The 13,579-nt window shown below is 52.3% G+C and overlaps 1 protein-coding gene across 1 annotated transcript; it reads right to left on the reverse strand.

The window, feature by feature from the left end:
* Nucleotides 1–4,374: 4,374 nt before the first annotated feature.
* FAM43B (family with sequence similarity 43 member B) lies at nucleotides 4,375–6,945 on the reverse strand. Its single transcript, XM_072750979.1, has one exon. It carries the CDS (start codon nucleotides 6,900–6,902, stop codon nucleotides 5,451–5,453), a length of 1,452 nt encoding a protein of 483 aa, XP_072607080.1. The 5' UTR covers nucleotides 6,903–6,945; the 3' UTR covers nucleotides 4,375–5,450.
* Between the last annotated feature and the right edge of the window lie 6,634 nt (nucleotides 6,946–13,579).

Consider the following 13,579-nt stretch of genomic DNA (forward strand, 5'->3'; position numbering starts at 1 on the left):
GGTGGAGGCTCTGTCATTGTCAACACATGGCTTCCAAGGATATCTTGGGTGATGACATCCAGCAGACAGGCAGGAGAATAAAGCAAAGGTTATGTTTTGTGGCCTGGGCCCCCGCTTGCCCAGGTGACATTGGTGAATTGTATTGGCTAGAACTCAGTCACAGGACCACACCTCCGTGCAGATGGAGAATGGGAGAGTTTAGCTGTGCTCCCAGGAGGCAGAGGAAGCAGACTCCACCGTAAATGGGGAATGGGGGGGATGCAGGGCAGGCAAAACCAAGATCTGCCTGAGTTTTCTGTACCACCCAGCTCCTGTGGCTCTTTGCCCAGGTGTCCCAGTGTGCAGGTACTGGCCCCGCTCTTCCCAGCTGAGGCCTCCCTTATGGTGGTGTGACAGCCAGCTTCCCCTTCAGTCTCCTGCCTGCCCAACTTCCTGTCCACTCCTGAGTAGAGGATGATGAAACTCAGTTACTCTGCATCTGTCAACAGACCCATATGTGCTCAAGGACAGGCAGGCGGTGGAGCAGAGGGAGAGAGGGACCTCTCTGGCTCAGAGACTCCCCACAGCTGCATGTCAGCCCCCTTGATCCTTTCCAGCTGTGCTCTCCTGGGGACCGCCTGGTCCCAAAGCCAGCAGCATTTTCCTCCCCTCCATAGACTGTCGCCAAGGACACACAGGGGTCGGGGGAAGGGAAGCTGAGCCATCGCTCACAAAGGAATGACCTCTCAGCTTTCTCAAGACCTTGGCTGGGAAGGCTCTGTGTCAGCACCGCTGCCTGCAGCAGCTAATCATTTACTTATTCACTCATTCATTCATTCATTCACGTCAGCATGCTTTGCAGTGTGCCTGGCATTGTGCCGGGTGCTAAGGCAGAAAGGAAAGGATGTACAAAAAAAGCATAAGATATTAGGTCTAATCTAGTGGTAAGGTGATCGGGCTTATGTGGGTTGAACAACTAGGGGCAAAATTGAGACAAGCTGTAGTTGAATCTCCTCCCATGATTTAGAGATGATGGGATTTTCGGCGGAGAGCCACCCTGGGGTGTGTGCAAGCAACATGTTCAGCATCTGGGAGACCAGGCATCTGATCTCCTCCCAGCGCTGTCAGTCAGCGGTGTCAGCTAGAGGGGAAACGATGTACAGAGAGCAGCGGCTACTGCTTCCTGCGTTCGTCGGGCTCTGCTAAAGAAATTACCCAAATGCAGCACCTTATCCTCCCAACAACCATTTAAGACCTAGACTCATCTATCCCTGTTTTTACAGATGGAAAACCAAGGCTCCAGAAACCTTTGGAAACCTGCCCAAAGTTATGCAGCCACCCCAAGGGCAGCTCTGGGCCTGGCATTCAGGAGTATCTGATGCCCAAGCCCAGGTTCGGCCGCCTGTGTGTTAAATTAGAGACTGCAGCTGTCTGCATGGTCCTCCTGCTGCCCAGCCAGCATACCTGGAGGGTGGCTGGTGTCACCACCAGGAGCTGCTCTGGACTATGAGTGTCAGCCCTGTGCTGGGCGCTGGTCTAGTCTAGAGCAAGAAGGCCCAGTCCTGGGGCTCTGGAAGCTCGGAACAGACCCCAGGGATGGCAACTTTGGTGTCCCCCAGTGGTCTCATGTCGGGCTTCTGAGTTTCTCCCCAAGAATAGCCATCCGTGGAACAGGGCGTCTGAGGATAGAGTTCTCCTTCAGCATCTCCAGGCAGAAGCTTGGCAGAAGAAATGCTCCTCCACCCACTTGGTTTCCTATCGTGTGATGGCTCTTCCATCTGGCTCATTCATGCACTCATTCAACAAATTAGTATTGAGCACCGACTCTCTGCCCCGCTATGGTCAGGGTACCGAAGGGGGCGGGGAAGTGAAAATGGATCCATATGAGAGACAAGACACACTTACAGAGAAACAGCAATCCCAGGGAGGCCCATGGATGAGAGATTGCCCCCAGATCGGGTGGGAGTGGAGGAGGGGTACGCATTAGGGCAAGCTTGGAGGAGCTGGGATTTTGAGCTGGGCCTCAAAGAGAGGGTAGGATTTGAAAATGTGCATCCAAGGAGGACATTCTGGGTAGTGAGAACAGGCACAAGACTAGGGGTGGGAGCACAGGGCCATGTCTGGGGAAGTGGGAACAGGACCACGTACACAAGAGGAGCAGCGGGAGTCAAGATGGCATTCATAGGCAGGCCAGCAGCTTGACCCTGGGAGCTGTGTGCTGTGGCACAAATAACATTTGTCACAGCCCAGCCACTGTGGAGCGGTGATCGGAGAGAAGGAGAAAAACGGCCCATGAGGTCCCAGGAAGAGTTTTGACACTTGAGTGCTGGCCTAGCTGAGACACACCCTTCCCACAGCATCCTTGATTGTCTGTTCTTGGACAGGCCCCCACTGTCACCCTTACACATGCGGCATTACTTCTCAGGCCTCGTCAGCCCGTTGGACCTTTGACACATGCAGCGTCGGGGCTGGAAGGGGAGCTTAGAGAGCAGGTCACCCAGTGATTTAAACCTAAAGAAGAATAATTGGGAGGATCCCCTTATTCAAGTGGAATCACAGAAACCCCAGACAGAAAACAGCTAAGCCGCTTCAGTTAAATCGGGTTGGGAATCTGAAGTCGGCAGGGGAGAGAAGGCAGGGGTACCAGACCGCTTGACCGATGGTTCAAGGCTCTTCTCCATCTTGTGCAAAAGCCAAGGTCTGTGCAGAGATGGAGGAGGGAGTGGTCCCCCTCCGTTGGTGGCAGTGATGCCCGGGGCCTGTGGCTGGAGCAGCCCCTGAGATCCCTCTCTGTAGCCTGGTGGCAGTTGGTGCTACACTGTGGCTTAGCTCATCCTCAACCTACCGACGGACAGAAGTTGTGCTGTGTCTTCCACCCTAAGCACTGAAGGTGATGTGGCTTGGAAGACAACTTATAACCACTGCTGGCGGGTGCTGGAGTGGGGTGGTGGGCAAGTACGCTGAAGTCCTAATCCAAAGAGAAGGACCCTCTGGGTACCATGGCTGTTCTCCTATGTGCTGGGTGCCTTATTTACCAAAGCATTTTGGGGTAGGATTCTATTTCATTCTTGCAATTAGCCTGTGAGGTACGTATTATCTCTATTTTTACTATTGATAGAGGTGAGACTCAGAGATGCTGAGTGAGTCGCCCAATGTCACACAGCTGGTAAGGAGGCAGAGTCCCCTCGCCCTGGTCTTCTAGCCTCAGGTGTAGAGAATCGAGTGTAAAGGAGGGAACGAGAGAGGTGGTGGTTGTGTGTGCACGCACGTGTGCGTGTTTGTTTGGGGAGGCTGCTAGAGAAAAATCGAGTAGGAGCTGAGGCTGAGAACGTGCTTGTGAATTATTATGCAGCCACTACTCCTTAAATCATATGCGTCCCCTCTATGAGCCACAAGGGAGGGACTCCTGGACCCCCAGAGTGCCTGTCCCAAGATAGGTGCCCAGTAAGCATCTGCCTCATGAGTCTGATTGAAGACATTGCACATGTGACCTTGACTTGGGGTGAGGTTGTCTCAAACACCAGTGGCTGCCTGGCCTACAGCCCATCCCGGTCTCCCAGGTCTGACACCTTCCCATTTCCTCTTCTGCAAATGGGGAGCTGGCGACGCAGAAGAGGGAAGCCGTGAACATGCAGGGCCTCCTGGCCGGGTGGGTCCTTGTCAACCTTCTTCCCCAACACGTAGAGTCAACCCCAGCTTCCCCCTTGGAAGTGACCTGACCCCGCCTGGGCTCTGCTGCCTGAAGTGGCAGTAGTACCCTCTGTTCCAGCAGCTCCAGGAAACAGAACACTCCTGACCGCTGGCCACTGCAGAGGCCACTCTGTCTGGGCTCTGGAGAAGTCTGGGATCAGTGCCCAGCTCAGCACAGGAATAAAGAAGATATCCAAGCTCAAGACTCACACTGTCACAAAGCCTGGACAGATTTCTCTAGCTCCTCTGGAGGAAAAATGGGTGCCCACCCCTCTTTTTACAACCTGCCCGTCTCATCCCCAGGGAGACACAGTATTTGGACCCCAGGCTTTGACACACATGAATCTTCTCAAGGAGTCAGGGCTGATGAGAAGTCCCCACCCCCATACACCCCTCCCTGCCAAATGTCCCAGAGACACTTGCATCTGAGTACCCAGGCAGACAGACATTCTGCGAGGCAGACAGACAGCTGACACTCCTCCAAGGCTTGGCACGTGCGATTTCACACCTGCTCCTGTCTCCTTTCCTGACATTAAGGGAACAGCTTCCTGGCAGCAGCCCCTCCCCACCGATCCCACCGCTTGGCTCTAGGTGCTAAAGGGGGCCACTTCCTAGGGTCTCCTCCTGTCCCTTAGGGTTCTGATGATAGTCTATTGGTCCCCAGCGGGTCTGGCATCGAACAAAACACAGGAGTGGAGACAAGGATGAAAAAGCAGGTCCACTTTATTTACAACGATCAGTTGGTGACACATAGATCTTTGGGCTTTTTGTGGCCTTGTTGAGAAACACCTGGGTAGGGGCCCACTCCTTCTGTTGGGTTACCACACCCCCCTTCCTCAGCTGGCTATGAGAACCCAAATGCTGTCATCAAGACCCTCCAACTGTGACAGGCCCCTATTGGGGTGGGGCGGGGGGGGCCATCCGCGTCCCTCCTTTGTCCACTTTCTGGGTAGTCAGTGTCCTCAAGCACCTGCCAAAGGTTCTCCTTACCTCCTTTGGAGCCATCTTGGTCCTAGTGGGAGGCACCTGGTGGGGAACCACACACATCTGTCTGCAGAGATGTGGGGTGGGTGAGGAGTCTTGTGGGGGGTGCCAGGTGCCAGGGCACAGTCTTGGGCAGCTGCCTGGTGCAGAGGGCTGTTACCTGGTCTAACCTGTTGTCTGGGTTGGTAGGACCAGCCCAGTCTTCTCCAGAGGCAGAGCAGTGAAGTCCAGAAATCCTCCGAGGGGTAGAGAGGCGAGGCATAGGGCCTGAGAATTCTTGCTCGTGTGTTCCCACCTGGGACCTGGCCTCAGTTCTCAGGAGCCACTATTCTTCCTCTACAAGAACTGGTCCCATCCCAGGGGAGGAAGGCCTGACTGGCCAAGGGCGGGACCACGGCTTCCACCTGGCCAAGGTCCAAGGCTGCCCACCCTCTTGGATTTCTGGAAACTTCTTCCCCCTTCTTTTGAGAGGCTGTTTTGGGAGGGAGAGGGTGGTCTATGGGCAAAGACCTGTTGTAAAGCTGACGGGCAATTCCACGATGGAGGAGGGCGCTCGGAAACTCCGGATGTGGGGGGAGGGGGGGCTTCCAGGCAATGCTCCTGCCCTCCCCTCCTCTGTCCCCCTAATCGAGGGCGCATCGGGCGTCACCCTGAGCCGGGACGAGACGCGGGGCGGACAGCGACGGAGACCACGAGGGAGGCAGGGGCCGGGGGCGCCGGAGGGGCCAGAGGGGAGCCGGAGCGGGCGGGGCCGGGGCCGGGGCCGGGGCGGGGGCCGCAAGTCCTGCCCCGCGCTCTCAGCGCGCCTGGCCCGCGCGCTCCCGCTCCCGGGGGGGCGCCCTCCAGCGGCGGGGCTGCGCGGGCGGCGGCGGCGCCGGGGCGGCCCGCAGGCTGCACGTCCTCAGCTCGCGCGCCAGGCTGAGCACCTCGGGCCGCTCGCGCTCCTCCGCGCCCGCGCCCGCGTCCGCGTCCTCCTCCTCGTCCTCCTCCTGGATGCTGCTGAGACGCGGCGCCCCGCGGCCGCGCTCGTGGGCCGGCGGCCGGTAGGCGCACTTGGCGTTGAGCAGCCGGCGCAGCGGGGCGCGGGGCACCGAGGCGGCGGCGCCCCCCGCGCGCAGGTGCTGCTGGCGCACGTGGCGCGCGTCGCTCTGGCGCTGCAGGCGCTTGAAGTCGCTGAAGGCCGCCAGCGCGGTCTGGCGGAGCAGGCGGGCCAGGGCGCGCGCCTTGTGCGCCCGCGCCAGCAGCACGGCGTGGCAGCGCAGCACCACGGCCTTGTGGCGCGCCTGGTGGCGGTAGACCCAGGCGAAGACGCGCGGGTGGCGCCCGTCCGCCGCGCAGTAGGTGATGCGCGGCAGCAGGTAGGCGTGCGCCGGCCGGCGGCCCCCGGAGCCCCCCGCGCCCCGCGACGCGCTGCGCTCGCACGGCTGCATGCGGATGCCGTGCGGCCCCAGCGTCAGCTTCATCTTGGTGCCCCCGCCCGGCCCGCAGCGCGCCCAGATCTTGCCCACGGCGTCGTCGGTGCAGCCGTCGCCCTTGGCGTGCAGGGTGACGGCGTTGCCCAGGTACCACACGGTGTAGGTCGGGTCCTCCTTGTTGAGCTCCACTTTCTGGCGCCGGCTGCGGAACACGCGGCCCAGGCGCTCCAGCGGCCAGTCGGGCAGCAGGTCCGGGCAGGAGCGCAGGAAGCTGGAGAGCAGCGACGTGTAGGCCAGTCCGGGACTCAGGCTCTTCGCCTTGCACTTGGCCTCGTCCTCCACCAGCACGAATTTGTTGCGTCTCCAGGGCAGCATCGCGGCGGCGGCCAGAGGGGCCGGGGGCGCCGGGAGCTCACGGGCGTCCTGCCCGGCGGCCGGGGGAGGGGGGGGCGAGCCGCAGCCGGCGGCCCCGGGGTCGCGAGCAGCTGGGCGGCGCCGGCGCCAGTCGGAGCCGGGAGATGCCCGGTGCGCGGCCGGGCTGGCAGCCGAGATGCCCGGGCGGCGGCCGAGCGTCCGGGAACAGCTTCCCCCGGGAGTAGCTCCAGCCGTCCGGGAAGCAAGGAGAGGAGGGGAGGGGGCTGGGCGTGGGGGAGGCGCCCCCGGGGCCCTAACCGCGGGGGGGGGGATCCCGCAGTCCCCGCCGCCCAAACTGCGGCGGCAGGGAGGTCGCCGGAGCGGGGCTGGGGCTGGCCGCGCGGAGGGGCAGACCGAGAGCGCGGTAGCGGAGGGGACTCCTCCAGGCGTCGCGGCTCCACCTCCCCGGGCTGCCTGCATCACCGGGCGGGACCGCGAGCGCTCTTGTCCCCTCCCCTCGCCCTCCTCGCCCCCTCCCCCTCCTCCCCCGCGCCGGCCGGCGCTGCTCTCCGCCCGGGACCGGCACAGGCGCGGTGGAACGGGCTTAATCACTATTACTGGCGGGGCGGGGACGGAGGGGCAGTTAGGGATGGGAACCTTGGGAAAGGTACCGGAGGGCCTCGCTGGATGCAGACTTCTCCGACCTCCCTGGTGGTCTCCGCGCCCCGCTGGGCACAGTCGGGATCGCCCTCCCCGCTCCAGGATTCCCGCTGCCTGGCTCTACCCCCACCTCGGAGAGTGCTTTTGGGTGGGTTCCTGATGGGGCCGGCCCGGCGCTCCTTGCCTCCTGTCTGCACAGCAGAAAGCCAGCTGAGGTGGCCGAGCCGTGCAGTGGAAAAGTACTGTCGCTTGGGTGAAGCTTTCTCCTCGCTTCTTCCAAGGTCGTGGGCCAGGCTGCTGCGCCTGAGCTCTGGGAGCAGCCGCGTCTCCAGAGGCTGGTAGAGGCCCTCGCCTGGACCCAAGCAGGGAGGGTACTTTTTTGAGGGCCAGGGAACGTTCCAGAGCAGTCCTGGGTCTGTGGGAATTGCAGATGAAAAGCTCCTTCTGGCCAAAGGGCTGCCTCAGGGCCCTCTGAGGATTAAATAGGTGAAACTCGGGTTTGTGAACTCCAGTCTTGCTCCCCAAAGCCCTGGGGTTTTGCATTCATTATCTCATTTAATCCTCAGAACAGCCCAGGCTCAGTTTAGTGACTTGCCCAAGGTCACAGGGCTAGTAGGAGGTGGGACTAGTGCTTTACTCAGGTTTGGGTGACCCATAAGCAGGCCCTCACCCTTCTCGGAGTTGACAAATGCTGCATAGAAAGGCATTTTCCAACCTCCCATGGGGACCATCAGTGGGGGCTTTCACTACGGAGAGGGTCTCAAGTACTAGGAAAGAGACAGTTGTCCCTGGGTGTCAGGACCCATTTCCCCCTTTCAGGATTTGTTAAGCCGCACATTTCGTAGAATCCCAAGTCTGCTCTGATGGGGCCCGAGGAGTCTCATGACCTTGGGCTCTCACAGGGCCAACATCCAGGCCCTTTCCTTGGCTTTGGAACAGGTTATCTGGGGAGTTTTCCAGGTCAAGAATGAGCTCAGAAGCTCGGGCTTGGCCAGGCAAACCACTCTGGGAGTGGGGGCAGTGGGGGGCAGTGGGAAGATTTGTGTGTTCCACAACCCAGTAACATTCAGGCCCAGCAGGCACCAGTAGTGAGTGGCTGGGTTCAGAGTTCTTGGGAGAATAAGAGCCAAAAAAAAAAAAAAAAAAAAAATCACCCCCCCAAAGAACGCCCAGCACAACTAGGCTGCATCACTGAATGCTCCTAAAATGACATGTACTGAAATGACATGCAAATAAAGAACCGGAAATTACTTAGAATTGCAGAATCTTAGCTCTGGAGGGGGCTTCACGGATGATCTGATCTACTGTGGCCTCATTTTATTTTCAATATGGAAATGTCTTCTGGGTTTAGTGATTATAAAACTAATACGTGCTTGTGGTAAACAATCACACAAGAAGGACACGGAAGCCTCCCACTGTTCCCGCCCTGTAGATGTGGCCTCATTTCCCCACAAGAGAACAGGCTCTGAGAAGCACAATGAGTGCTTCATTTGAGTGCTTTTTGTGGTGCTAGATTTGTCTCGGCCCAATGGAGACATTAATTCAACCAACTCCCTTTATAGAGAAGACTTTAGGTGGTTTTGATTTGAAGGGTAGCTCATTGAAAAATCGTGCTGTCTCCTGCCTTGGGTCTCCTGTGTCCACTCTCTGGACCTCACTGCCTTGGGCGAGGGTGCCTTGTGTCCACTCGTGGTTGATAGGGTGCTGGTGGGAGTGGCCAGCAGTGAAGTGTCAATTTGCAAAACTGAGATGCGGTCCAGGCCTCTTGAGTTTGCTACGTTCACATATAAGGATGCAGGACTCACATAGTTAAATTTGAATTTCAAGTAAACAGCCCTTTTTTAGTATAAGTATGTCCCCAGGATTGCACGCATTTTGTCTGGTAGCTGGGCCTCCTGCTTCCCAGAGAACAAGAGATCAAGGAGCTGCAGGTCCGCGTGTGCTGCATGCGAGAGCCTCCACTGCCTCCCTAGGCTTGCACACCTAGTCCCTGCAGCCTGGCTTCTGTTCCCATTGCCTTTGGGAAATCCTCCATGGAGGATGACCTGGGGCTGTGTGAGATCAAAGTGAGCAATAGTCTGCTTTTACGGTTAGCCCCCTGGACCTCAAAGCAGAATTTGACATTGTGAGACTTTTTGTTACCTTGTTCACAACTCACTTAGCCTGGTTGGCAGGGATTTTCGCCTCACCCAACTCCCTGGGGTCACTCCTCACTTCCAGGACTCCTCCTTACACCCCCAGACTTGATCTCAAATCTTCTGCACGTCCACCAAGTTAGTTCCTTTAGACGGCTGGTTGCACTCAGGGCTCCACTGTCTTTTCTTTTCCTTTTTTTTTTTTTTTAAAGATTTTACTTATTTATTCATGAGACACACACACACACACACACACACACACACACACACACACACACAGGCAGAGACACAGGCAGAGGGAGAAGCAGGCTCCATGCAGGGAGCCCGGCGTGGGACTCGATCCCAGGTCTCCAGGATCAGGCCCTGGGCCAAAAGCAGGCGCTAAACCACCGAGTCACCTGGGCTGCCCTCCACTGTCTTTTCTATTCAGGTCTCCCTCACTCTGGTCCTTGGTTAGAGCTCTCAGCTTTGCATCAGCCATTGCTGCTTCAGGGACTGGTATGCGGTCAGATTTTTTCCTCTCTTTTTCCAATCATTTGTATTTCTATCATATTGATACTTGTATTATTTTTATTTTATTTTAATTTTTTGGATACTTGTATTATTTTTAAAAGTCCAATAGCTGCCTTATAGGTAAAAAGAGATAAATCTCTCACCTCACCCTTCCCCAGTCTCAATTCTTCTAAACATAACCACTCTTTTACACATTTTAGATGGCACTATTGTCATATGGCTCGTGTTTTTAAATAACACATCTAATTCAGATTTTCTAGTCATTAAAATGTTATCTGTTGCCTACCTGCTGTAGAAGATGAAGATTTAATGCCTTTCGATCTACCCCATCACACATTTTTCCTCCCTGCTTCCTCCCAGTTTTGTCTGAACATTTTATTGTCATTGTACCATTGGTGGTCAGTGCTTAATTATTAGGTTCTTGGGATGCCTGGGTGGCCCAGAGGTTAAGCATCTGCCTTCCGCTCAGGACGTGATCCCGGAGTCTCAGGATCGAGTCCCACATCAGGCTCCCCACATGGAGCTTGCTTCTCCCTCTGCCTGCGTCTCTGCCTCTCTCTGCCTCTCATGAATAAATAAATAAAATCTTTTAAAATTTTATTATGTTCTTGCAGATATTCAAAGCTGAGCCTTGAAGTGTGTTATGATTCCATTTACCTTATTGGACAACTGTTTTGCTTTTCCAGAAATATGTAACTGCATTATTTAAAAAAAAAAACAAACAAACTTCCTATGTACCTATTACTAGTTAAGCCCCCAGCTGTCCAACTTGGCTGAACACACCAGGTCGTCTTTCAAACTTTTTTTTTTTTTATCACTTTTTAAAGGTTTTATTTATTTATTCATGAGAGACACAGAGAGTGAGGCAGGGACACAGGCAGAGGGAGAAGCAGGCTCCATGCAGGGAGCCCGATGTGGGACTCGATCCTGGGTCTCCAGGATCACACCCTGGGCTGAAGGTGGTGCTAAACCGCTGAGCCACCCGGGCTACCCTGGAAATCATCTCTTTTAATCCGGAAACTAATTTGAGGGACATTTCTTTGTGTTAACACCTTCCATTCTGTTTTCTGTTTTTGTTTTGTTTTTGTGGAATTATATTAATTGGATGTTGGACCCCTTGGACTGGTCTTCTCATTTTTCAAAATGTTCTTACAGTTTTCCATTTTAAAAAATGTTTCTTCTATTTTCTGGGACATTACCTCCACTTTATCTTCCAACTTTTCCATTAAATTTTTTTTTTCATATATCTTCTCATAACTTTTCACTTCTAAAAGAGCAATTTTTTGTTCTTTTTTATAGCATCTCATTCTTGTTCATGTCTCAAAGAATGGTAATTATAGTTTTAAAATTTTTTATTTTTATTTGTGGTAAAATACACATTACATAAAATGTACCATCTTAACCATTCTTAAGTATTATTCTTAAGTTCAGTTCATTATTATTAAGCATTCTTAGTTCAGTATTATTTAGCATATTCACATTGTTTTGCAACCAATCTCCAAAACTTTGTCATCTTGTGAAATCAAAATGCTATACCCAGTAAACAACTCCCCATTTCTCTCTGTCCTAGCCCCTGGCAACCTCCATTCTGCTTTCTGTCCCTATGATTCCATATAAGTGGAACCATGCAGTATTTGTCTTTGTGACTGGCTTATTTTACTTTGCATGATACTCTCAAGGTTCATCTGTGTTGTAGCAGGTGTCAGAATTTCCTTCCTTTTAAAGGCTGAGTAATATCCCATCATATGGATACACCATATTTTGTTTACATGATCATCTGTCGATGGTCATTTGGGTTGCATCATCCCTTTGGCTATTATGAATAATGCTACGACCACGGGTCTACAGCTATCTCTTCAAGGCTCTGCTTTCAGTTTGTTTGGATCTATGACCAGAAGTGGAATTGCTAGATCATATGGTAAGTCTAATTTTTTAATATTTCAAAGAACTACCATACAGTCTTCCATAGCTGCTATGCCATTTTACACCTCACAGGGGTTTCAGTGTCTCCATCTACTCACCACTTGTTATTTTCTATTATTATTTAAAAAATATATAGTAGGGGATCCCTGGGTGGCTCAGCGGTTTGGCACCCGCCTTCAGCCCAGGGCCCGATCCTGGAGTCCCAGGATTGAGTCCCGTGTCAGGCTCCCAGCATGGAGCCTGCTTCTCCCTCTGCCTGTGTCTCTGCCTCTCTCTCTCTCTCTCTCTCTCTCATAAATAAATAAAATAAAAATAAAATATTTTTTAAAAAAAAATAAAAAATATATACTAAGCATCCTGATGGCTGTGAGGTAATATCACATTGTTGTTTTGACTTTTTTTTTTTTTTTAAGATTTTTATTTATTTACTCATGAGAGACACAGAGAGAAGGCAAAGACATAGGCTGAAGGAGAAGCAGGACTCTTGCAGGGAACCCTGATGTGGATCACACCCTGAGCCAAAGACAGCCGCTCAACCTCAACCGCTGAGCCACTGAGCCACGCAGGCCTCTCCACATTGTTGCTTTGATTTGCATTTCCCTAATTAGTGATGTTGAGCGTTTTTTTTTTTTTTTTCATATGCTTATTGGCTATTTGTGTATCTTCTTTGGGGAAATATCTATTCAAGTCCTTTGCCCATTTTAAAATTGTTTAATTATAGAAGCTCCTTATATATTCTGGATATTAACTCCTTATGACTTGTAAATATTTTCTCTGTTCCTTAGGTTGCCCTTTTATTCTTTTGATTATGTCCTTTAATGCACAGAGTTTTTAAATTTTGCTGTAGTTCATTTTATCTATTTTTACCCTTATTGCCTGTGATTTTGGTGTCCTATCCAAGAACTCATTGCCAAATTCAATGTCATGAAAATTTCTCCCTCTGTTTTCTTCTAGAGTTTTGTAGTTTTAGTCTTACTTTTAGGTCTTTGATTCTTTTTGAGTTAATTTTAGCATATGGTGTGAGGATCCAGCATCATTTTTTGCATATGGATATCCAGTTTATCCAACTCCATTTGTTGAAAAGACTGTCCTTGGGGCAGCCCAGATGGCTCAGCGGTTTAGCACCACCTTCTGCCCAGGGCGTGAACCTGGAGACCTGAGATCGAGTCCCACATCGAGCTTCCTGCATGGAGCCTGCTTCTCCCTCTGCCTGTGTCTCTGCCTCTCTCTCTCTCTCTCTCTCTCTCTGTTTCTCTCATGAATAAATAAATAAAATTTAAAAAAAGAAAGAAAAGACTGTCCTTTCCTCAGTGAGGGGTCTTGGCACCCTTATCAAAAATCATCTGACCATATATGTGAGCATTTATTTCTGGGCTTTCCATTCTATTCCATTGGTTTGTATGTCATTCTTTGTGTCAGTACTACACTGTTTTGATTACCATAGCTTTGTAGTAAGTTTTGAAATCAGAAAGTGTGAGACTTCTAACTTTGTTCTTTTTCCGAGATGGTTGTGGTTATCTGGGATCCCTTGAGATTCCATGTGAATTTTGGGATGGATATTTTTATTTCTGCAAAAAGTGCTGTTGGAATTTTGATAGGGATTGTATTGAATCTGTAGATTGCTTTGGGTAGGATGGACATTATATCAATATGAAGTCTTCTGGTCCATGAACATTGACATTTATTTGTGTCTTCTTTAATTTCTTTCAGCAACATTTTATAGGTTTTAGTGTACAAATCTTTTGCCTTGTTGGTGAATTTAATTACTAAGTATTTTGTTTTTGATGCTATTGTAAATGAAATTGTTTTCTTAATTTCCTTTTCAGATTGTTCTTTGTCAGGGTATAGAAATGCAGCAGATTTTTGCATGTTGATTTTTGAATCTTCTAACTTTGCTGAACTTGTTTGTTTTAAAAGTTTTTTTAT

This window comes from Vulpes vulpes, chromosome 2 (genome assembly GCF_048418805.1).
Source record: "Vulpes vulpes isolate BD-2025 chromosome 2, VulVul3, whole genome shotgun sequence".
Lineage (NCBI taxonomy): Eukaryota > Metazoa > Chordata > Mammalia > Carnivora > Canidae > Vulpes > Vulpes vulpes.

Bases quoted from the DNA above. Each gene is read 5' to 3' on its own strand.
- FAM43B (XM_072750979.1), bottom strand. From the start codon at position 6,902: ATGCAGGCAGCCCGGGGAGGTGGAGCCGCGACGCCTGGAGGAGTCCCC.